The sequence below is a fragment of the Phocoena phocoena genome, chromosome 16 (genome assembly GCF_963924675.1).
Source record: "Phocoena phocoena chromosome 16, mPhoPho1.1, whole genome shotgun sequence".
Lineage (NCBI taxonomy): Eukaryota > Metazoa > Chordata > Mammalia > Artiodactyla > Phocoenidae > Phocoena > Phocoena phocoena.
In genome coordinates this window covers 9,050,306-9,074,434 of record NC_089234.1, presented here as the reverse complement: position 1 = coordinate 9,074,434, position 24,129 = coordinate 9,050,306, and the positions used below count along the sequence as shown (strand labels likewise).

At 54.4% G+C, this 24,129-nt stretch overlaps 1 protein-coding gene across 1 annotated transcript in view; it reads left to right on the top strand.

Moving 5' to 3' along the window:
* The window catches only part of DMBT1 (deleted in malignant brain tumors 1), a 77,565-nt gene that overhangs the window by 47,858 nt on the left and 5,578 nt on the right, over positions 1-24,129 (top strand). Inside the window, exons 20-34 of the mRNA XM_065894806.1 lie at positions 1,497-1,820; positions 2,604-2,633; positions 4,321-4,644; positions 5,425-5,454; positions 7,142-7,480; positions 8,250-8,279; positions 9,966-10,289; positions 11,071-11,100; positions 12,789-13,112; positions 13,893-13,922; positions 15,609-15,932; positions 18,805-18,834; positions 19,100-19,250; positions 21,084-21,292; positions 22,161-22,345. Of these exons, the coding sequence (XP_065750878.1) occupies positions 1,497-1,820; positions 2,604-2,633; positions 4,321-4,644; positions 5,425-5,454; positions 7,142-7,480; positions 8,250-8,279; positions 9,966-10,289; positions 11,071-11,100; positions 12,789-13,112; positions 13,893-13,922; positions 15,609-15,932; positions 18,805-18,834; positions 19,100-19,250; positions 21,084-21,292; positions 22,161-22,345 (2,684 nt within the window). The remainder of the gene's footprint in view (positions 1-1,496; positions 1,821-2,603; positions 2,634-4,320; positions 4,645-5,424; positions 5,455-7,141; positions 7,481-8,249; positions 8,280-9,965; positions 10,290-11,070; positions 11,101-12,788; positions 13,113-13,892; positions 13,923-15,608; positions 15,933-18,804; positions 18,835-19,099; positions 19,251-21,083; positions 21,293-22,160; positions 22,346-24,129) is intronic.

Below are 24,129 nucleotides of genomic sequence, written 5' to 3'. Positions count from 1 at the left end.
TAAGGACATTGTGGCTACACAGTGTCTCCCCAGAGCTTTGGGTGACAGGGAGGACCGTCCTCGGTTCATTTCTGCCTGAAAGCATTGTCTAGACCGAGAGTTATGTGTGCACGGGGAACGGGTCTGTTTCGAGTCCCCCCACCCCGCGGAGTCGAAAACGGATACTTTCCCCAGAGAGCACTCAGTCAGGAGAGCGTGCTAATTGCTCCTGTGGAGTGGGGCGCCTCATCGCCATGCTGTGGACATTGGAGGGCATGATCTGGCTCACGGCAGGCTCTCAAAAAAGGCCTATTCCTGCTCTAGGCAGTGGAGATTCTCAGACCCCACATTCCCTGATATGAGTGACAGGTCACTAGAGCAACCCTGACTGTAGACACCTTCTCTCTAATCCTGCTGTGCTTTCCTTCAGGCTGGTGGACGCCCACAGCTCCTGCCGATGGTAAGCCTCACTTGGATCCTGCAGACACTCCACTCATCAGACCTGGGTGCTATTCCTGACTCATGCTTTGAGCCTCTGAGCCCAGCACCTCGTCTAATGTGGAGGGTTCCTTTCGCGTGCCTGAGTTGTGGAGAACCTTCACCTCCCAGTTGTGGCATACATTACTCAGAATGCTTTGGTTGCCAAGTGATCGGATCCCAGCTCACACTCTCTTGAGTTGGGGGTGGGAGTGGGGGCCGCAATGACTTCCATAGGTCAGTGGTAGGACGGTCTTCAGGTAGAGCTGGATCCAGAAGTTCCAGTACAGCTTTTCCTGTGCACTTTTATTACCTCTATTTTCTAATGTTTCTGGACCTCACTGTCAGCTCTCTTCCTGCCAGGGGGCAGTTGTCAGCCACAGGTCTCAATCCCAGTAGGGGAGAGAGTCTGTTTTTTTCTAGCTCTTCAGCTGACAAGCCCTGGAAGGACTCTGAACAGCCTGCAACCAATAGATGCCTTCTCCCTAATCATGTCCATGGGCTCTGATGATTTTCAGTGGGTGCACGGCTTGTTCAAAAGTCAGGTTAAGTTTGGGGTTTGAAAATGACATGAGTGAGTGCTCAGCGATAAGTAGTCTTCAGAATAACCTTGGACCTGATGCAGTGGGTTCCCATGTGGGAGTGAACATCCGAAGGTGGTTCCTTGGCGGGGTCTGGGAAGCTGTCTCTGCTGGGCTCCTGCTACAGGGGCTCAAGTTCATCCCAATGGTCCCTGCGGATTCAGGCCGTGGGCTTCCCCTCTTCCCACCTCCTTCCCAAGCCTGGGATCAGCCACTGAATTCCTGGGCCTTGTGGGGAACCCATCAGAGAACATGCGTTCCTCTGTCCACTGCCAAGGGTTCTATCAAACAGCCCCGTGGGGAAAAATGATGATGACCGGGCTCAGTCAGGTCCTCAGGAAGGAAAACATTACCTTGAACTCAGAAGTCTTTCCCTGGAAGGATTCTGAATCACGTTCGGTCCTCAGGACCTGTTCCTCCGGAAGACACAGGAGAGTGCATTTTCCCGTCTCCTTCCAGGAACTGAATCAGGATTGGCCCTGAGGCTGGTGAATGGAAGTGACAGGTGTCAGGGCCGGGTCGAGGTCCTGTATCGAGGCTCATGGGGCACCGTGTGTGACGATGACTGGGACACCAACGACGCCAACGTGGTCTGCAGGCAGCTGGGCTGTGGCTGGGCCACGTCGGCCCCAGGAAATGCCCGGTATGGTCAGGGCTCAGGGACGATCGCCCTGGATAATGTGGGCTGCTCGGGGCATGAGAGCTACCTGTGGAGCTGCCCTCACAACCCCTGGAACACACACAACTGTGGACACAGTGAGGATGCCAGTGTCGTCTGCACAGGTTGGTCTCAAATAACCTAGGTGTCCATCTCTGGGGGAGTCGTTTCCTTCTTACATTCTAAATCGCTTTTATAGCATTTTTACAATTCTCGCTTCCTTAAATCACCTTTTCTCTCTGCTAAGAATTAGTATGAGCTCTTTGACAAGCTGCCAGGCAAGTAGCTGGTGAATTGGAACAAATAGCCAAACTGAAAGTGACTTGAAGCTCTTTTTCTCCGTATGCCACAGTGCAAGCCAGAGGCAAGAGAGGCTAGTTCTGTCACGAGGTCTCTGAATGTAGGTCATGGCCTAGGACTGCAGGTGGCCCAGGGTTTGGTTCCTGAGTCCGGGACAGTAGCCCCTGCAGGGAACTGGGATGCACTGTCTGGGCAGCAGGTCTGCCGTGCGCAGGGCAGTGGCCCCTGTGTGGCCTGCCGGGCACAGCCTTGTCACCACCTACAGACAAGCCTGACAGATCTCCCACAGGTTTTGGACTTTGAACTAGACCACTCAGTGTGGCTGCCTCAGGGGCCCCTAAATGCTGTGAGGCTGAAGACTGCTTTGGGTCCACTCGGTCATCTAGACACAGAGCTAATCAGTCACCTTGACATTGGAAATAAGGGATGCTGGGCTGCCTGGACCTCTCAGGAGGAGCCACTTTGCGGGTTGAGGATGGCAGACGTCCCACCCTGCGTGGCAGGGCTCAGGCATGGAGTGAGCGTGTCACCTGCTCAGCGCCGTCCCCCTTTGCCCCTGTGGTGCCCCTTGTGTGCAAGGTGTCTGATCTGCCTTCTCTCTCTCCCAGGTGCCAGACCCCAGTCCACGCCCCTGCCAGGTGAGTCCTGTGCCTCTTGACTCCGGGGTGTCCCCTCCCTCCCCACCCACCTCCACAGACTCGAGCCAGGAGCCCCAGGTGGGGCGAGTGGACGTTTGCCACCTCTCAGTACCTGCCTTTATCACTCTAGAGCGAGCAGACGCTTCCAGAGGAGCCATAGCACAAGGATCCTTGGGTCTGGCTCAGCGATTTAAGGACATTGTGGCTACACAGTGTCTCCCCAGAGCTTTGGGTGACAGGGAGGACCGTCCTCGGTTCATTTCTGCCTGAAAGCATTGTCTAGACCCAGAGTTATGTGTGCACGGGGAACGGGTCTGTTTCGAGTCCCCCCACCCCGCGGAGTCGAAAACGGATACTTTCCCCAGAGAGCACTCAGTCAGGAGAGCGTGCTAATTGCTCCTGTGGAGTGGGGCGCCTCATCGCCATGCCGTGGACATTGGAGGGCATGATCTGGCTCACGGCAGGCTCTCAGAAAAGACCTATTCTTCCCCCAGGCAGTGGAGAGTCTCAGACCCCACATTCCCTGATATGAGTGACAGGTCACTAGAGCAACCCTGACTGTAGACACCTTCTCTCTAATCCTGCTGTGCTTTCCTTCAGGCTGGTGGACGCCCACAGCTCCTGCCGATGGTAAGCCTCACTTGGATCCTGCAGACACTCCACTCATCAGACCTGGGTGCTATTCCTGACTCATGCTTTGAGCCTCTGAGCCCAGCACCTCGTCTAATGTGGAGGGTTCCTTTCGCGTGCCTGAGTTGTGGAGAACCTTCGGCTCCCAGTTGGGGCATACATTACTCAGAATGCTTTGGTTGCCAAGTGATCGGATCCCAGCTCACACTCCCTTGAGATGGGGGTGGGAGTTGGGGCCGCAATGACTTCCTTAGCTAAGAGGTAGGACGGTCTTGAAGTAGATCTGGATCCAGAAGTTTCAGTACAGCTTTTCCCCATGCACTTTTATTACCTCTATTTTCTAATGTTTATGGACTTCACTGTCCGCTCTCTTCCTGCCAGGGGGCAGTTGTCAGCCACAGGTCTCGATCCCAGTATGGGAGAGAGTCTGTTTTTTTCTAGCTCTTCAGCTGACAAGCCCTGGAAGGACTCTGAACAGCCTGCAACCAATAGATGCCTTGTCCCTAATCATGTCCATGGGCTCTGATGATTTTCAGTGGGTGCACGGCTTGTTCAAGAGTCAGGTTAAGTTTGGGGTTTGAAAATGACATGAGTGAGTGCTCAGCGATAAGTAGTCTTCAGAATAATCTTGGGCCTGATGCAGTGGGTTCCCATGTGGGAGTGAACATCCGAAGGTGACTCCTTGGCGGGGTCTGGGAAGCTGTCTCTGCTGGGCTCCTGCTACAGGGGCTCAAGTTCATCCCAGTGGTCCCTGCGGATTCAGGCCGTGGGCTTCCCTCTTCCCACCTCCTTCCCAAGCCTGGGATCAGCCACTGAATTCCTGGGCCTTGTGGGGAACCCATCAGAGAACATGCGTTCCTCTGTCCACTGCCAAGGGTTCTATCAAACAGCCCCGTGGGGAAAAATGATGATGACCGGGCTCAGTCAGGTCCTCAGGAAGGAAAACATTACCTTGAACTCAGAAGTCTTTCCCTGGAAGGATTCTGAATCGCGTTCGGTCCTCAGGACCTGTTCCTCCGGAAGACACAGGAGAGTGCATTTTCCCGTCTCCTTCCAGGAACTGAATCAGGATTGGCCCTGAGGCTGGTGAATGGAGGTGACAGGTGTCAGGGCCGGGTCGAGGTCCTGTACCGAGGCTCCTGGGGCACCGTGTGTGACGACGGCTGGGACACCAACGACGCCAACGTGGTCTGCAGGCAGCTGGGCTGTGGCTGGGCCACGTCGGCCCCTGGAAGTGCCCGGTACGGTCAGGGCTCAGGGCCGATCGTCCTGGACGACGTGCGCTGCATGGGGCACGAGAGCTACCTGTGGAGCTGCCCTCACAGTGGCTGGAACACACACAACTGTGGACACAGCGAAGATGCCGGTGTCGTCTGCTCAGGTTGGTCTCACATAAGCTGGGTGTCCCTCATTGGGGGCGTGGTTTCCTTCTGACACTCTGATCCCCTCTCAAAGCATTTTCTACATTCCTCGCTTCCTTACATCACCTTGTCTCTCTGCCAAAAATTAGTATGAGCTCTTTGACAAGCTGCCAGGCAAGTAGCTGGTGAATTGGAACAAAGAGCCAAACTGAAAGTGACCTGAAGCCCTTTTTCTCCGTATGCCACAGTGCAAGCCAGAGGCAAGAGAGGCTAGTTCTGTCACGAGGTTTCTGAATGTAGGTCATGGCCTAGGACTGCAGGTGGCCCAGGGTTTGGTTCCTGAGTCCGGGACAGTAGCCCCTGCAGGGAACTGGGATGCACTGTCTGGGCAGCAGGTCTGCCGTGCGCAGGGCAGTGGCCCCTGTGTGGCCTGCCGGGCACAGCCTTGTCACCACCTACAGACAAGCCTGACAGATCTCACACGGGTTTTGGACTTTGAACTAGACCCCTCAGTGTGGCTGCCTCAGGGGTCCCTAAATGCTGTGAGGCTGAAGACTGGTTTGGGTCCACTCGGTCATCTAGACACAGAGATAATCAGCTTGACATTGGAAATAAGGGATGCTGGGCTGCCTGGAGCTTTCAGGAGGAGCCTCTTTGGGGGGTGAGGATGGCAGAGGTCCCACCCTGCGTGGCAGGGCTCAGGCATGGAGTGAGCGTGTCACCTGCTCAGCGCCGTCCCCCTTTGCCCCTGTGGTGCCCCTTATGTGCAAGGTGTCTGATCTGCCTTCTCTCTGTCCCAGGTGCCGGGACCCAGTCCACGCCCCTGCCAGGTGAGTCCTGTGCCTCTTGACTCCGGGGTGTCCCCTCCCTCCCCCCCCCACCTCCACAGACTCCAGCCAGGAACCCCTAGCGGGGCTAGTGGATGTTTGCCCCCTCTCTGTACCTGCCCTGGTCACTCTAGAGCGAGCAGACACTTCCAGAGGAGCCATAGCACAAGGGTCCTCGGGTCTGGCTCAGCGATTTAAGGACATTGTGGCTACACAGTGCCTCCCCAGAGCTTTGGGTGACAGGGAGGCCTGTCCTGGGGTCATTTCTGCCTGAAAGTATTGTCTAGACCGAGAGTTATGTGTGCAGGGGGAACGGGTCTGTTTCGAGTCCCCCCACCCCGCGGAGTCGAAAACGGATACTTCCCCCAGAGAGCACTCAGTCAGGAGAGCGTGCTAATCACTCCTGTGGAGTGGGGCGCCTCATCGCCATGCCGTGGACATTGGAGGGCATGATCTGGCTCACGGAAGGCTCTCAGAAAAGACCTATTCTTCCCCCAGGCAGTGGAGAGTCTCAGACCCCACATTCCCTGATATGAGTGACAGGTCACTAGAGCAACCCTGACTGTAGACACCTTCTCTCTAATCCTGCTGTGTTTTCCTTCAGCCTGGTGGACGCCCACAGCTCCTGCCGATGGTAAGCCTCACTTGGATCCTGCAGACACTCCACTCGTCAGACCTGGGTGCTATTCCTGACTCATGCTTTGAGCCTCTGAGCCCAGCACCTCATCTAATGTGGAGGGTTCCTTTCACGTGCCAGAGTTGTGGAGAACCTTCACCTCCCAGTTGTGGCATACATTACTCAGAATGCTTTGGTTGCCAAGTGATCGGATCCCAGCTCACACTCTCTTGAGTTGGGGGTGGTAGTGGGGGCCGCAATGACTTCCATAGGTCAGTGGTAGGATGGTCTTCAGGTAGAGCTGGATCCAGAAGTTCCAGTACAGCTTTTCCCCTGCACTTTTCTTACCTCTATTGTCTTATGTTTATGGACTTCACTGTCCTCTTGCTTCCTGCCAAGGGGCAGTTGTCAGCGACAGGTATACATCTCAGGAGGCCAGATAGTCTTTTCTTTCTAGCTCTTCGGCTGACAAGCCCTGGAAGGACTCTGAACAACCTGCTACCAATAGATGCCTTGTCCCTATTCATGTCCATGGGCTCTGATGATTTTCAGCGTGTGCACGGCTTGTTCAAGAGTCAGGTTAAGTTTGGGGTTTGAAAATGACATGAGTGAGTGCTCAGCGATAAGTAGTCTTCAGAATAACCTTGGGCCTGATGCAGTGGGTTCCCATGTGGGAGTGAACATCCGAAGGTGACTCCTTGGCGGGGTCTGGGAAGCTGTCTCTGCTGGGCTCCTGCTACAGGGGCTCAAGTTCATCCCAGTGGTCCCTGCGGATTCAGGCCGTGGGCTTCCCCTCTTCCTACCTCCTTCCCAAGCCTGGGATCAGCCACTGAATTCCTGGGCCTTGTGGGGAACCCATCAGAGAACATGCGTTCCTCTGTCCACTGCCAAGGGTTCTATCAAACAGCCCCGTGGGGAAAAATGATGATGACCGGGCTCAGTCAGGTCCTCAGGAAGGAAAACATTACCTTGAACTCAGAAGTCTTTCCCTGGAAGGATTCTGAATCGCGTTCGGTCCTCAGGACCTGTTCCTCCGGAAGACACAGGAGAGTGCATTTTCCCGTCTCCTTCCAGGAACTGAATCAGGATTGGCCCTGAGGCTGGTGAATGGAGGTGACAGGTGTCAGGGCCGGGTCGAGGTCCTGTACCGAGGCTCCTGGGGCACCGTGTGTGACGACGGCTGGGACACCAACGACGCCAACGTGGTCTGCAGGCAGCTGGGCTGTGGCTGGGCCACGTCGGCCCCTGGAAGTGCCCGGTACGGTCAGGGCTCAGGGCCGATCGTCCTGGATGACGTGGGCTGCTCGGGGCACGAGAGCTACCTGTGGAGCTGCCCTCACAGAGGCTGGAACACACACAACTGTGGACACGGCGAGGACGCCGGTGTCGTCTGCTCAGGTTGGTCTCACATAAGCTGGGTGTCCCTCTCTGGGGGCGTGGTTTCCTTCTGACACTCTGATCCCCTCTCAAAGCATTTTCAACATTTCTCGCTTCCTTACATCACTTTGTCTCTCTGCTAAGAATTAGTATGAGCTCTTTGACAAGCTGCCAGGCATGTAGAAGGTGAATTGGCACCAAGAACCAAACTGAAAGTGACTTGAAGCCCTTTTTCTCCAGCCACAGTGCAAGCCAGAGGCAAGAGAGGCTAGTTCTGTCACGAGGTTTCTGAATGGAGGTCATGGCCTAGGACTGCAGGTGGCCCAGGGATTGGTTCCTGAGTCCGGGACAGTATCCTCCGCAGGGAACTGGGATGCACTGTCTGGGCAGCAGGTCTGCCTTGCGCAGGGCAGTGGCTCCTGTGTGGCCTGCCGGGCACAGCCTTGTCATCACCTACGGTCGGGCCGGACAAATCACACATGGGATTTTGAATTAGACCAGGACCCCTCAGTGTGGCTGCCGCAGGGGGCCCATAAATGCCGTGAGGCTGAAGACTGGTGTGCGTCCACTCGGTCACCTAGACACAGAGCTAATCAGTCACCTTGACATTGGAAATAAGGGATGCTGGGCTGCCTGGACCTCTCAGGGGGAGCCTCTTTGGGGGGTGAGGATGGCAGAGGTCCCACCTCGTGTGGCAGGGCTCAGGCATGGACTGAGCGCGTCACCTGCTCAGCGCCGTCCCCCTTTGCCCCTGTGGTGCCCCTTGTGTGCAAGGTGTCTGATCTGCCTTCTCTCTCTGTCCCAGGTGCCGGGACCCAGTCCACGCCCCTGCCAGGTGAGTCCTGTGTCTCTTGACACCGGGGTGTCCCCTCCCTCCCCACCCACCTCCACAGACTCCAGCCAGGAGCCCCAGGTGGGGCGAGTGGACGTTTGCCACCTCTCAGTACCTGCCTTTATCACTCTAGAGCGAGCAGACACTTCCAGAGGAGCCACAGCACAAGGATCCTTGGGTCTGGCTCAGCGATTTAAGGACATTGTGGCTACACAGTGTCTCCCCAGAGCTTTGGGTGACAGGGAGGACCGTCCTCGGTTCATTTCTGCCTGAAAGCATTGTCTAGACCGAGAGTTATGTGTGCACGGGGAACGGGTCTGTTTCGAGTCCCCCCACCCCGCGGAGTCGAAAACGGATACTTTCCCCAGAGAGCACTCAGTCAGGAGAGCGTGCTAATTGCTCCTGTGGAGTGGGGCGCCTCATCGCCATGCCATGGACATTGGAGGGCATGATCTGGGTAACGGCAGGCTCTCAGAAGAGACCTATTCTTCCCCCAGGCAGTGGAGAGTCTCAGACCCCACATTCCCTGATATGAGTGACAGGTCACTAGAGCAACCCTGACTGTAGACACCTTCTCTCTAATCCTGCTGTGCTTTCCTTCAGGCTGGTGGACGCCCACAGCTCCTGCCGATGGTAAGCCTCACTTGGATCCTGCAGACACTCCACTCATCAGACCTGGGTGCTATTCCTGACTCATGCTTTGAGCCTCTGAGCCCAGCACCTCATCTAATGTGGAGGGTTCCTTTCCCGTGCCAGAGTTGTGGAGAACCTTCGCCTCCCAGTTGGGGCATACATTACTCAGAATGCTTTGGTTGCCAAGTGATCGGATCCCAGCTCACACTCCCTTGAGATGGGGGTGGGAGTTGGGGCCGCAATGACTTCCTTAGCTAAGAGGTAGGACGGTCTTGAAGTAGATCTGGATCCAGAAGTTTCAGTACAGCTTTTCCCCTGCACTTTTCTTACCTCTATTGTCTTATGTTTATGGACTTCACTGTCCTCTTGCTTCCTGCCAAAGGGCAGTTGTCAGCAACAGGTATACATCTCAGGAGGTGAGATAGTCTTTTCTTTCTAGCTCTTCGGCTGACAAGCCCTGGAAGGACTCTGAACAGCCTGCTACCAATAGATGCCTTCTCCCTAATCATGTCCATGGGCTCTGATGATTTTCAGTGGGTGCACGGCTTGTTCAAGAGTCAGGTTAAGTTTGGGGTTTGAAAATGACATGAGTGAGTGCTCAGCGATAAGTAGTCTTCAGAATAACCTTGGACCTGATGCAGTGGGTTCCCATGTGGGAGTGAACATCCGAAGGTGACTCCTTGGCGGGGTCTGGGAAGCTGTCTCTGCTGGGCTCCTGCTACAGGGGCTCAAGTTCATCCCAGTGGTCCCTGCGGATTCAGGCCGTGGGCTTCCCCTCTTCCCACCTCCTTCCCAAGCCTGGGATCAGCCACTGAATTCCTGGGCCTTGTGGGGAACCCATCAGAGAACATGCGTTCCTCTGTCCACTGCCAAGGGTTCTATCAAACAGCCCTGTGGGGAAAAATGATGATGACCGGGCTCAGTCAGGTCCTCAGGAAGGAAAACATTACCTTGAACTCAGAAGTCTTTCCCTGGAAGGATTCTGAATCGCGTTCGGTCCTCAGGACCTGTTCCTCCGGAAGACACAGGAGAGTGCATTTTCCCGTCTCCTTCCAGGAACTGAATCAGGATTGGCCCTGAGGCTGGTGAATGGAGGTGACAGGTGTCAGGGCCGGGTCGAGGTCCTGTACCGAGGCTCATGGGGCACCGTGTGTGACGACGACTGGGACACCAACGACGCCAACGTGGTCTGCAGGCAGCTGGGCTGTGGCTGGGCCACGTCGGCCCCTGGAAGTGCCCGGTACGGTCAGGGCTCAGGGCCGATCGTCCTGGACGACGTGCGCTGCATGGGGCACGAGAGCTACCTGTGGAGCTGTCCTCACAGAGGCTGGCACACACACAACTGTGTACACAGCGAGGACGCCGGTGTCGTCTGCTCAGGTTGGTCTCACATAAGCTGGGTGTCCCTCTCTGGGGGCGTGGTTTCCTTCTGACACTCTGATCCCCTCTCAAAGCATTTTCAACATTTCTCGCTTCCTTACATCACCTTGTCTCTCTGCTAAGAATTAGTATGAGCTCTTTGACAAGCTGCCAGGCATGTAGATGGTGAATTGGAAAAAAGAGCCAAACTGAAAGTGACTTGAAGCCCTTTTTCTACAGCCACAGTGCAAGGCGGAGGCAAGGGTGGCTAGTTGTATCATGAGGGTTCTGAATGGAGGTCATGGCCTAGGACTGCAGGTGGCCCAGGGATTGGTTCCTGAGTCCGGGACAGTATCCCCCGCAGGGAACTGGGGTGCACTGTCTGGGCAGCAGGTCTGCCGTGCGCAGGGCAGTGGCCCCTGTGTGGCCTGCCAGGCACAGCCTTGTCACCACCTACAGACAAGCCTGACAGATCTCACACGGGTTTTGAACTTTGAACTAGACCCCTCAGTGTGGCTGCCTCAGGGGGCCCATAAATGCTGTGAGGCTGAAGACTGGTTTGGGTCCACTCGGTCATCTAGACACAGAGATAATCAGTCACCTTGACATTGGAAATAAGGGATGCTGGGCTGCCTGGACCTCTCAGGAGGAGCCTCTTTGGGGGGTGTGGATGGCAGAGGTCCCACTCGCGTGGCAGGGCTCAGGCATGCACTGAGCCTGTCACCTGCTCAGCGCCGTCCCCCTTTGCCCCTGTGGTGCCCCTTGTGTGCAAGGTGTCTGATCTGCCTTCTCTCTGTCCCAGGTGCCGGGACCCAGTCCACGCCCCTGCCAGGTGAGTCCTGTGCCTCTTGACTCCGGGGTGTCCCCTCCCTCCCCACCCACCTCCACAGACTCCAGCCAGGAGCCCCTGGCGGGGCTAGTGGATGTTTGCCCCCTCTCAGTACCTGCCCTGGTCACTCTAGAGCGAGCAGACACTTCCAGAGGAGCCATAGCACAAGGGTCCTCGGGTCTGGCTCAGCGATTTAAAGACATTGTGGCTACACAGTGTCTCCCCAGAGCTTTGGGTGACAGGGAGGCCTGTCCTGGGGTCATTTCTGCCTGAAAGTATTGTCTAGACCGAGAGTTATGTGTGCAGGGGGAACGGGTCTGTTTCGAGTCCCCCCACCCCGCGGAGTCGAAAACGGATACTTCCCCCAGAGAGCACTCAGTCAGGAGAGCGTGCTAATCACTCCTGTGGAGTGGGGCGCCTCATCGCCATGCCGTGGACATTGGAGGGCATGATCTGGCTCACGGCAGGCTCTCAGAAAAGACCTATTCTTCCCCCAGGCAGTGGAGAGTCTCAGACCCCACATTCCCTGATATGAGTGACAGGTCACTAGAGCAACCCTGACTGTAGACACCTTCTCTCTAATCCTGCTGTGCTTTCCTTCAGGCTGGTGGACGCCCACAGCTCCTGCCGATGGTAAGCCTCACTTGGATCCTGCAGACACTCCACTCATCAGACCTGGGTGCTATTCCTGACTCATGCTTTGAGCCTCTGAGCCCAGCACCTCGTCTAATGTGGAGGGTTCCTTTCGCGTGCCTGAGTTGTGGAGAACCTTCGCCTCCCAGTTGGGGCATACATTACTCAGAATGCTTTGGTTGCCAAGTGATCGGATCCCAGCTCACACTCCCTTGAGATGGGGGTGGGAGTTGGGGCCGCCATGACTTCCTTAGCTAAGAGGTAGGACGGTCTTGAAGTAGATCTGGATCCAGAAGTTTCAGTACAGCTTTTCCCCGTGCACTTTTATTACCTCTATTTTCTAATGTTTATGGACTTCACTGTCAGCTCTCTTCCTGCCAGGGGGCAGTTGTCAGCCACAGGTCTCGATCCCAGTATGGGAGAGAGTCTGTTTTTTTCTAGCTCTTCAGCTGACAAGCCCTGGAAGGACTCTGAACAGCCTGCAACCAATAGATGCCTTCTCCCTAATCATGTCCATGGGCTCTGATGATTTTCAGTGGGTGCACGGCTTGTTCAAGAGTCAGGTTAAGTTTGGGGTTTGAAAATGACATGAGTGAGTGCTCAGCGATAAGTAGTCTTCAGAATAACCTTGGACCTGATGCAGTGGGTTCCCATGTGGGAGTGAACATCCGAAGGTGGTTCCTTGGCGGGGTCTGGGAAGCTGTCTCTGCTGGGCTCCTGCTACAGGGGCTCAAGTTCATCCCAGTGGTCCCTGCGGATTCAGGCCGTGGGCTTCCCCTCTTCCCACCTCCTTCCCAAGCCTGGGATCAGCCACTGAATTCCTGGGCCTTGTGGGGAACCCATCAGAGAACATGTGTTCCTCTGTCCACTGCCAAGGGTTCTATCAAACAGCCCCGTGGGGAAAAATGATGATGACCGGGCTCAGTCAGGTCCTCAGGAAGGAAAACATTACCTTGAACTCAGAAGTCTTTCCCTGGAAGGATTCTGAATCACGTTCGGTCCTCAGGACCTGTTCCTCCGGAAGACACAGGAGAGTGCATTTTCCCGTCTCCTTCCAGGAACTGAATCAGGATTGGCCCTGAGGCTGGTGAATGGAGGTGACAGGTGTCAGGGCCGGGTCGAGGTCCTGTACCGAGGCTCATGGGGCACCGTGTGTGACGACGGCTGGGACACCAACGACGCCAACGTGGTCTGCAGGCAGCTGGGCTGTGGCTGGGCCACGTCGGCCCCTGGAAGTGCCCGGTACGGTCAGGGCTCAGGGCCGATCGTCCTGGATGACGTGGGCTGCTCGGGGCATGAGAACTACCTGTGGAGCTGTCCTCACAGAGGCTGGCACACACACAACTGTGTACACAGCGAGGACGCCGGTGTCGTCTGCTCAGGTTGGTCTCACATAAGCTGGGTGTCCCTCATTGGGGGCGTGGTTTCCTTCTGACACTCTGATCCCCTCTCAAAGCATTTTCAACATTTCTCGCTTCCTTACATCACCTTGTCTCTCTGCTAAGAATTAGTATGAGCTCTTTGACAAGCTGCCAGGCATGTAGATGGTGAATTGGCACCAAGAACCAAACTGAAAGTGACTTGAAGCCCTTTTTCTCCAGCCACAGTGCAAGGCAGAGGCAAGAGAGGCTAGTTCTGTCACGAGGTTTCTGAATGTAGGTCATGGCCTAGGACTGCAGGTGGCCCAGGGTTTGGTTCCTGAGTCTGGGACAGTAGCCCCTGCAGGGAACTGGGATGCACTGTCTGGGCAGCAGGTCTGCCGTGCGCAGGGCAGTGGCTCCTGTGTGGCCTGCCGAGCACAGCCTTGTCATCACCTATGGTCGGGCCGGACAAATCACACATGGGATTTTGAATTAGACCAGGACCCCTCAGTGTGGCTGCCTCAGGGGGCCCATAAATGCTGTGAGGCTGAAGACTGGTTTGGGTCCACTCGGTCATCTAGACACAGAGCTAATCAGTCACCTTGACATTGGAAATAAGGGATGCTGGGCTGCCTGGACCTCTCAGGAGGAGCCTCTTGGGGGGTGTGGATGGCAGAGGTCCCACTCGCGTGGCAGGGCTCAGGCATGGACTGAGCCTGTCACCTGCTCAGCGCCGTCCCCCTTTGCCCCTGTGGTGCCCCTTGTGTGCAAGGTGTCTGATCTGCCTTCTCTCTGTCCCAGGTGCCGGGACCCAGTCCACGCCCCTGCCAGGTGAGTCCTGTGCCTCTTGACTCCGGGGTGTCCCCTCGCTCCCCACCCACCTCCACAGACTCCAGCCAGGGGCCCCTGGCGGGGCTAGTGGATGTTTGCCACCTCTCAGTACCTGCCTTTATCACTCTAGAGCGAGCAGACGCTTCCAGAGGAGCCATAGCACAAGGGTCCTCGGGTCTGGCTCAGCGATTTAAGGACATTGTGGCTACACAGTGTCTCCCCAGAGCTTTGGGTGACAGGGAGGACCGTCCTCGGTTCATTTCTGCCTGAAAGCATTGTCTAGACCGAGAGTTATGTGGGCAGGGAGAACGGGTCTGTTTCGAGTCCCCCCACCCCGCGGAGTCGAAAACGGATACTTTCCCCAGAGAGCACTCAGTCAGGAGAGCGTGCTAATTGCTCCTGTGGAGTGGGGCGCCTCATCGCCGGACCATGGACATTGGAGGGCATGATCTGGCTCACGGCAGGCTCTCAGAAAAGACCTATTCTTCCCCCAGGCAGTGGAGAGTCTCAGACCCCACATTCCCTGATATGAGTGACAGGTCACTAGAGCAACCCTGACTGTAGACACCTTCTCTCTAATCCTGCTATGCTTTCCTTCAGGCTGGTGGACGCCCACAGCTCCTGCCGATGGTAAGCCTCACTTGGATCCTGCAGACACTCCACTCATCAGACCTGGGTGCTATTCCTGACTCATGCTTTGAGCCTCTGAGCCCAGCACCTCGTCTAATGTGGAGGGTTCCTTTCGCGTGCCAGAGTTGTGGAGAACCTTCGCCTCCCAGTTGTGGCATACATTACTCAGAATGCTTTGGTTGCCAAGTGATCGGATCCCAGCTCACACTCTCTTGAGTTGGGGGTGGGAGTGGGGGCCGCAATGACTTCCAAAGGTCAGTGGTAGGACGGTCTTCAGGTAGAGCTGGATCCAGAAGTTCCAGTACAGCTTTTCCTGTGCACTTTTATTACCTCTATTTTCTAATGTTTATGGACTTCACTGTCAGCTCTCTTCCTGCCAGGGGGCAGTTGTCAGCCACAGGTCTCGATCCCAGTATGGGAGAGAGTCTGTTTTTTTCTAGCTCTTCAGCTGACAAGCCCTGGAAGGACTCTGAACAGCCTGCTACCAATAGATGCCTTCTCCCTAATCATGTCCATGGGCTCTGATGATTTTCGGCGGGTGCACGGCTTGTTCAAGAGTCAACATAAGTTTGGGGTTAAATAATGACATGAGTGAGTGCTCAGCGATAAGTAGTCTTCAGAATAGCCTTGGGCCTGATGCAGTGGGTTCCCATGTGGGAGTGAACATCCGAAGGTGGCTCCTTGGCGGGGTCTGGGAAGCTGTCTCTGCTGGGCTCCTGCTACAGGGGCTCAAGTTCATCCCAGTGGTCCCTGCGGATTCAGGCCGTGGGCTTCTCTCTTCCCACCTCCTTCCCAAGCCTGGGATCAGCCACTGAATTCCTGGGCCTTGTGGGGAACCCATCAGAGAACATGCGTTCCTCTGTCCACTGCCAAGGGTTCTATCAAACAGCCCCGTGGGGAAAAATGATGATGACCGGGCTCAGTCAGGTCCTCAGGAAGGAAAACATTACCTTGAACTCAGAAGTCTTTCCCTGGAAGGATTCTGAATCGCGTTCGGTCCTCAGGACCTGTTCCTCCGGAAGACACAGGAGAGTGCATTTTCCCGTCTCCTTCCAGGAACTGAATCAGGATTGGCCCTGAGGCTGGTGAATGGAGGTGACAGGTGTCAGGGCCGGGTTGAGGTCCTGTACCGAGGCTCCTGGGGCACCGTGTGTGACGACGACTGGGACACCAACGACGCCAACGTGGTCTGCAGGCAGCTGGGCTGTGGCTGGGCCACATCGGCCCCTGGAAGTGCCCGGTACGGTCAGGGCTCAGGGCCGATTGTCCTGGATGACGTGGGCTGCTCGGGGCATGAGAACTACCTGTGGAGCTGTCCTCACAGAGGCTGGAACACACACAACTGTGGACACAGCGAGGACGCCGGTGTCGTCTGCTCAGGTTGGTCTCACATAAGCTGGGTGTCCCTCATTGGGGGCGTGGTTTCCTTCTGACACTCTGATCCCCTCTCAAAGCATTTTCTACATTTCTCGCTTCCTTACATCACCTTGTCTCTCTGCTAAGAATTAGTATGAGCTCTTTGACAAGCTGCCAGGCATGTAGATGGTGAATTGGAAAAAAGAACCAAACTGAAAGTGACTTGAAGCCCTTTTTCTACAGCCACAGTGCAAGGCGGAGGCAAGAGTGGCTAGTTCTGTCATGAGGTTTCTGAATGGAGGTCATGGCCTAGGACTGCAGGTGGCCCAGGGATTGGTTCCTGAGTCCGGGACAGTATCCCCCGCAGGGAACTGGGGTGCACTGTCTGGGCAGCAGGTCTGCCTTGCGCAGGGTAGTGGCTCCTGTGTGGCCTGCCGGGCACAGCCTTGTCATCACCTACGGTCGGGCCGGACAAATCACACATGGGATTTTGAATTAGACCAGGACCCCTCAGTGTAGCTGCCTCAGGGGGCCCATAAATGCTGTGAGGCTGAGGACTGGTTTGGGTCCACTCGGCCATCTAGACACAGAGCTAATCACCTTGACGTTGGAAATAAGTGATGTTGGGCTTCCTGGACCCCTGTGTCTAGGTGCCTGTAGAGCAGTTCCCACAGTAGTTGGAACTCCCACAACTCTGGACACCACGTGGCCTCCAGTTTCATCTGCTCAGGTTGGCTTCCAAGTCATTGAACTTCAATTTTAGTGTGGTTTTCTCCAGAAAAGGGCTCTTTGTGCTGGGCTCCTCTCACCCTGAACTTCCCTGAAATATGGGCAGTTTCCCTGAATGCATCACCCATATTCCTTGGTCTCTGAATCTCTTGGGTCTGGTGTAGTACCTTCCTTGGTGGACCACCAGGGCAGAGAAGGGTGAATCCAGGCTGCAACAAGAAATTCCCCCAAAACCGTTTTTATTGTGGAGACTGATATATGAGTTTGAGGTTTGCTATTCATCTCTCCTGGACAACTCCCAGGCCGCTCTTCTCACGCCCTGGAGGGTAGGGGCCAGGTACTCAGCATCTCTCTCTCAGGAACCTGCTAGGTGTGTTTCAGCACATACTGGGTGGTGAGGCTGATCATGTTTCCTCTTTCTTGCAGGCCCAGAAATCTACTCTACTACCACAGGTGAGTCAGTTCAGCCCAACCGAAGACTCCTCTCCGGAATTCTACCCTCTCGGGTTTCCAGAAATAGAAGGAGAAGAGCAGCCTCCTCCTATGGTGTGCTTTCCCTCTGAGGACTCTGGAATCTGTTTTAGTGATAAGCCGAGTCCCCCCGACTATGGCTGTTACTCATCTCTGGCTGGAGGGCCCCTCTGGTCTCCTACCACTGCTTGCTGCCAGCGCTCATTCAGACATGCTGTGGGGGAAGAGGTTTGGTTTTCTGGTTGTTTCCAATGAAAATAACTTGTAGTCATTCCATAGAGAACTGTGACCATGCTAGAAACATGGCCGAGGAACACTCCTACAAACGTTTGTCTGTTAAAGAATGCTTCACATTGAGAACAATCCCTCAAATGATTTTTATGATACAGAGAAAATATCTGGTGCTAAGTATGTTGGGAAGTGCTATATACTCCAACCCTTTTTGGCCAGTCACAGTGCTAAATTGGAATGGTCAAGGCTCTGAGAAGTCCTGCAGTAAGGAAAAGGATTTATTTTCTCCATCAAACTGATGACCATGGAATTAAAAAATTATCCAGCAATATCCTAAGATCACTTCATTTTCTTTCTAGATTGGTGGCACCCATCAACTGCAACCACTCAGAGTAACTATCAAATTTCTCCACCTGACCGAAAGGGCACGGCTTCCTTCTCCCCAGCCTTGCCTGCTGGTCCCCGAGCTGCAGTCACGGTGCTCGCTCTCCAAAGCGTTTGCCTCTCCTGCCTTTCCTGGCACGTGGCAATGCCTGCAGCTGATGTCCCAGCCCCAGGAGGGCCGGGCATCTCTTTAGGCTCCTCTTTGCCCTTTAGTAGCCTGGCCAGCCTAAGATTCGGATCTCTGGTCAGTCCCTAGGCGAGGCTGCCCCCCCACCCCCCGTGTAGATCCCACCCCTCCCCTTGGACACTAGACCCCGGTCAGCGCTGGCTGGCTGGAGCCCGCTTCAGCTCCGAGCTCGGTGTGTGATCAGCAAGATCTCCTGACCGGCTGCTCTCGAGCTGCTGCTGAGCTCGCCCTCTCCCCCCACCCCTGAGACCTTTCCTCTCCGTCCCCACCCTCCCCTCCTCCCCACCTGGCTTCCTGAAGCAGTGGCAGCTTCAGGCTGCCCCTCCCCTCTGATCCATTCTCTGCAGTGCAGCTAGGGGCATCTTCACAAGATGCCAAGGTCAGTCCCAGTCTCGGGGACGGATTCCTCAGGGCCTTCTGGTCACAGATCCTCACTGCTCAGGACAACCTCTAGGGCTCTGCACAATTCTCTCCTAGTTCCCGCCATCCCTCCTGTCCCTGCTGCATGCACACCAAGGTTCCCCAAATGTGCCACGTACACCTAGGTTCCTCATCACACACTGTTCTCTCTGCCTGGAACACCCTCTCTCCCTTTCTGCCTTGCCTCCCTGATTATCCAACCCCCTTTCCCTGCTCAGTCTGGGTCAGGAGCCAAAGCTCCAGGCTCCCACCACCTCCTGGGCTTTGCTCCATCGCAGTCCCAGCCCATGAGGCTGGGATTTGCTCTTTTCCATCCTCTCCTCCAGGCTGTGTGGTCCCTGAGGGCAAGGCCTGTAGCCAGCATTCACTGTGAACCCAGGGTTGGCACATTTCCAGGCACAGAGCCAGCAAGGACTCAACAGTTGTGTCAAGGGTACCAGGGAACTGATCATTATGTTTTCTCTTTGTCAACAGATCCTGTTTACACCCCCACCCGCCCAGCCAGTAAGTTCTGAGCTCCCCGACAAGTCCCCTTTCCCTTCTCCTCAGTGACAGGGACACCGGGGAGGGATGAGGAGAATGGTGAGGAGATGTTTTCCCTAAGGACAGTCTCTGTGGAGAGGCGCCCCACTGACCATCAGTGTGTAGCTGGGGTCTAGGCACCGCCTGGTGGGTTTCTGTCTTGGGAATTGTTTTAAAAATCTCCCCCAGGTGACTGACTGTGCAGTATGCATTGTGGGTCATCAGTATTTCCATTTTATCCCAACAGCAAATTATTCCTGTGGAGGCTTCCTGTCTCAACCTTCAGGGAGCTTTTTCAGCCCATTCTACCCTGGGAAGTATCCGAACAATGCCAAGTGTGTGTGGGACATCGAAGTTCAAAACAACTACCGTGTGACTCTGGTCTTCAGAGACGTCCAGTAAGTGTGTGCGAGGGACCTTGCAGACACTTTAGAAGGGGATAAACGGCACCTAGCACTTCAGGAGAGATGTTTGCCCCGTTGACATTTCTTCTTATGGGTTCCATTTTCGACCGAGCACAGAGGTGGCACCAGGACCAGAGCGACTGGTTTCAAGTTGCACCTATGTCACTAATTTCCTGTGTGACCACGGGAAATCACTTAATTCACCTTAGCCTCAAGAGAGGAGAATAAAATAACTGCTTTCCTACCCTTGCTGGTTACTGGGAGGGTCACAAGAGAGAAATATATGAAAATACTTGGGCAATGTTATCCAGTGGGACTATTGTTAGGAGTAATGATAATTATTATTATTACAATATTTATTATAATAGTAATAATAATAATTGTTAGGAGAAATACTAACAAGGATCCTGTTAGCAACCACACCAGTTTTTCTGAACCCTTTTCACTCTACTTCCTCCTTTTTTGGGGCGAGTTTCGGGCAGAGGAGGAGAAATCCCTGCAGCAGAGGTTAGGTTATCTGTTCCTCATCCAGCGAAGAGTGGGAATCCTTGTTTTAAGTGGAGGAGGCTTCATCAGAATGACAGTGATACGTGACTGGTTCAAGGAGGGGTGACCACAGCGAGTCACCAGTAGTTTCTAGAGTCCTGGGAAGGGGTGTCCATAATTTCTCCTCTAACAGCCACCACTGAACAAAGTAGTTTTCTCTCTTGGTTGCGGTGGCCTTGGGAGTCTCTGCCTTAGAAATTTGTGTGGGGTTTTGAGAAAGGTACAATATTATTTTAATCTCTTCATCATTACAATTCACACTGGATTGTGGGGACTGGATGAAATCCTTTGGAGGAAGGTTGACCGTGACTGGTTCTGAGCCAGCGTCTTAGTAACAATGACCACCATCTGTGACATCTTATGAAGCACTTCTCCATGTATTACATTGTTTGAGCCTCACGATGGCTTTCTTCAGTGTACATGGGTAGGGAGATCTCACCTTCGTAAATAAGAAACCTGAGCTGCAGAGAGGCTATTTGACTTGCCCAGTATTTTTTTGTTCAATTATTTGTTTCTATCACTATGAATTCATGGATTTTAAAAAATTCTATGGGAAACTGGGGTCTTTTTGATCAAAGAAAAAGTCTAAGGTAGGATGTGATCCTTTCTCATGTGATACAAAAGGCTGTCAGGAGAGGGGCTGTAGATCTCATATGTGTGACCCCAAAAGGCCGGACTAGAACCATGTATGGAGGTCATGGGAAGATGAATCTCCGCCCAATTTAAGAAAGTCTCACAAACTGGTGGTGACCAGTGAGGAGAGGGATTGGAGGAGGGACAGTCCAGGGGTAGGGGATTAGGAGGTAGAAACTATTATGTATAAAATAAGCTACAAGGATACATTGCATCAATACAATGCAGGGAACATAGCCAATATTTTATAATAACTGTAAATATTGTACATCAACTATACTTCAATAAAAAGAGAAATCGATTACTTTCAATTATTAATTTTGTCACAGTTTCTGGTTAGACGTGTGATGCCTCTCACGGAGATCTGACCCCCTGCATCAAATCCTGGTTAAAAGTGAAGCCAGATCCCTGGTGGCGCAGTGGTTGGGAGTCCGCCTGCCGATGCAGGGGACGTGGGTTCATGCCCCGCGGTCCGGGAAGATCCCACGTGCCGCGGAGCGGCTGGGCCCGTGAGCCATGGCCGCTGAGCCTGCGCGTCCGGAGCCTGTGCTCCGCAACGGGAGAGGCCACAACAGTGAGAGGCCCGCGTACCGCAAAAAAAAAAAAAAAAAAAAAGTGAAGCCAGAACTGTGTGCTGTGTCTCCGCAGGCTTGAAGGCGGCTGTAACTACGATTATATTGAAGTGTTTGACGGCCCTTACCACAGCTCCCCTCTGCTCGCCCGGGTTTGTGATGGGGCAAGGGGCTCCTTCACCTCGTCATCCAACTTCATGTCCATTCGCTTCATCAGCGATGGCAGCATCAAGATGAGAGGGTTCCAGGCTGAATACTACTCCAGTCTGTCCCCTGGGAGCACGAGTAAGTCCCCGTCTGTCTGGGTGGGGCCCCTCAGAGTGACTCCTGCTGCTCAGCCATCCCATGGCTGTGAGATGAGAAGTGATGGCCGCCTTTTCAGGTCACCAAGGCTCGATCCGGTGCAGAAAGGGGCCTAGGGCAGTGGGTCTTGGGACTCTGGCTCCCAGACATGGCCGATGGGTGGCGCATTGGCCTTTCTGTGGTCAGCAGAGATGAAGTAGAAGGGCAAGGTGTTGCTTTCAACAGATAGTGAGATGTCAGTGTCAAGGGCAGAGGGGAGCACCTGGCTTGAGGCCTTGTGGCCTTCCCAGAGTGTGGGACACTGTGACCTTGTCCTGAGATCTAGCACATTCGGCTGCTGCCTGAAGACGGTCTGAGCTGGCCGCTCGGCCACGTCCAGCAGAGGCTGATGGCCACGGTTTGAGCTGTTAAGTGGACCGATGTACAGATTGGCCAGGGGCCGGGCAAGGTGAGGTACTGGCTCTCTTTTAAAGTCCTGAGGTCAGGATTTTAAGCACTGACCCGCCCCTTAGCTAAAGGACCTATGTTTAGGTCCATAGCTAAGGATGTTGATTTTCCGACATCCCCTCGATTCAACCCGAGCGTTACTTTACTATATGGATAAGCGGCAACTTAGCAAAACATTTTGCTTTTTTCACACCCTGCCTTCACTTCTCCATCAGAGAAATCCTAGTCCCTGGGCCCTCAAGGGGTCTCGTGAGAGTGAAACTGACTTGAGCCCCAGGGCACCTGGCGCGGTGGTGAGCTGTGTCCGCAGGCAGACCATCTGCCAGCCATCTCAATCTCTGCACCTTTCTGTGGGCTTGGGGGGGCGCTGACACTGACCGCACTGTCTGCCCTTGGCCCCCAGAGCTGCTTTGCCTGCAGAACCACATGCGCGCCAGCGTGAGTGTGGGCTACCTCCAGTCCCTGGGTTACTCTGCCAAGGACCTTGTCATTCCCGGCTGGAACAGGAGCTACCGGTGTCGGCCCCAGATTACTTCGAGCCAGGTGACCTTCACAGTTCCCTACTCTGGCTGTGGCACCATCGAGCAGGTAAGCCTGGAGCTTCTTCCTCTCCCTCCTGCTGAGCCAGCTTTCTTACAGTGCCCTGCGCTGTGCTTTTTGAATTCTGGGGACCCAGAAAACACGATGATGGTATAACCAGAACGTAATCGGGCTGAAGATACAAATCCGTCCCTTGGTGCCATGACATAGCTGCAGCCATGTCCAAATAGAAGGAAGGAAAGTCAGTGGGGAGTTTTTCCCACATTGTCCACCAGAGAGGGTGCCTGGCAGGCTGCTATCGCTTCGGCAAGAGCGATAGCAGCTCCCAGGGGCAGCTCCAGGTTCTGAAGGGCCTGGAGCTGATACAGGTTGGTGTTGGGGTGGGCAAGAGAGGCAGGTGCCTCGTTCATGGAAAGAATGCAAGCATATCTTAGTTTTAGAAATCTTACAAAAACACATGGCTGTGCCAGTGCACTGCTGAGCCCCGGAAGAGCCTGTGCAGGGGGGCCCTGAAGCTTAACCTCCATTAGCTTCACAGTAAATTGGCCTCTGCAGCTATCATTTGTTGAGCTGTCACCACCTGGGGTGACCAGTTGTCTTGGTTGACCTGGGACTTTGCAGATTTTAGCATGGAGAAGTCTCATGTCCCAGGAAACTTCTTAATCCCGTCCCCCACAAGTGGCAGACACTGAGATTAGTCTGTGTCAAACTCCCCCAAATCCCCACCAAGATGATGCAAGTCTCCTCTCATTGTCATCCTGCTTGAAAAACAGGGAGACTGGGCTTTGAGGGGTCAAGCAGGTTGCTTAAAGCTACTTAGCCGGGAAGCGGTAGGGCCAATGCCAGACTCTGAGAATCTCAAAAATGTGGCACTGAGTGAAAGAGGCCAGGCACTACCCACCCTGTGATGTCATTTCTATGAAATCTGTGTACATAGTGAGCCGACCTGGTGGGAGGGGACTGCCTGCAAAGGGGCAGGATGGAGCTGTTTGAATTAATGGGAGTGTTGAGTCTTTTACTGTCAAACCCCACCGAATGGTAAACTTAGAGTTGTTGCATTTAATTTTATGTAAATTCATTTAAAACTCTGCACTCTAAGTTCTGAATTTTTGGCTGACACCTAAGTAATCACTTCAAGATTTTGTCTGTCAGGGAACAGACACAGTGCAAATATTTTTATTAGGTTTAGGACCGCAGTATAAATATACAGCACAAAAGGCTCAAGTACGTACAATGTGTGTGACACACGCGATCAGAGGGTTTGCCCGTCACCAAAGACGTACCGTACATTTGCCGCGTGCCCGGCTAGGTGCTATGAGCGTGCTGTTCGTTACCTGGCAAGGTCACAAGGAACCGTGAGAGAGGGAGGGGACACTCGTTTAGCTAACCAGATGGGCCTGTCAGCCACAGGTGGGTGCCTGGGCCCGAGGGTCTGCAGTCGCCACTGTGGCCCCCCAGCTCCCATTGGACAGTCCCTACAGACACCAGAGCTCCTTCTGATCGGAGCTGAGTGGGTCAGGGAGGCTTACACGCAGAAGAGGGTACAGATGGGTCACGCCCTGCAAACGTTCTAGTCGACCTGGCTTTTACATTTCGCGCTGTCAGTCAATCGTGTTGGATTCTGGTTTGTCCTGAGTTTAGTCAGTGGGAATCAGTCTGCCAAAGGTGACCCACCCCTCCCAGTTCCAAATATGCAGCCTGGAGCCTCTGACATCTGAGCCCTCCTATCTGTGTTCCTTCAACTCCAATAGGAGCTGCCAAAGCCACGGGCCAGCCCTGGTCTTCTAACCTGGCTGGTCATGGGTAGCACAGGCTACATTCTGATTCCTCTG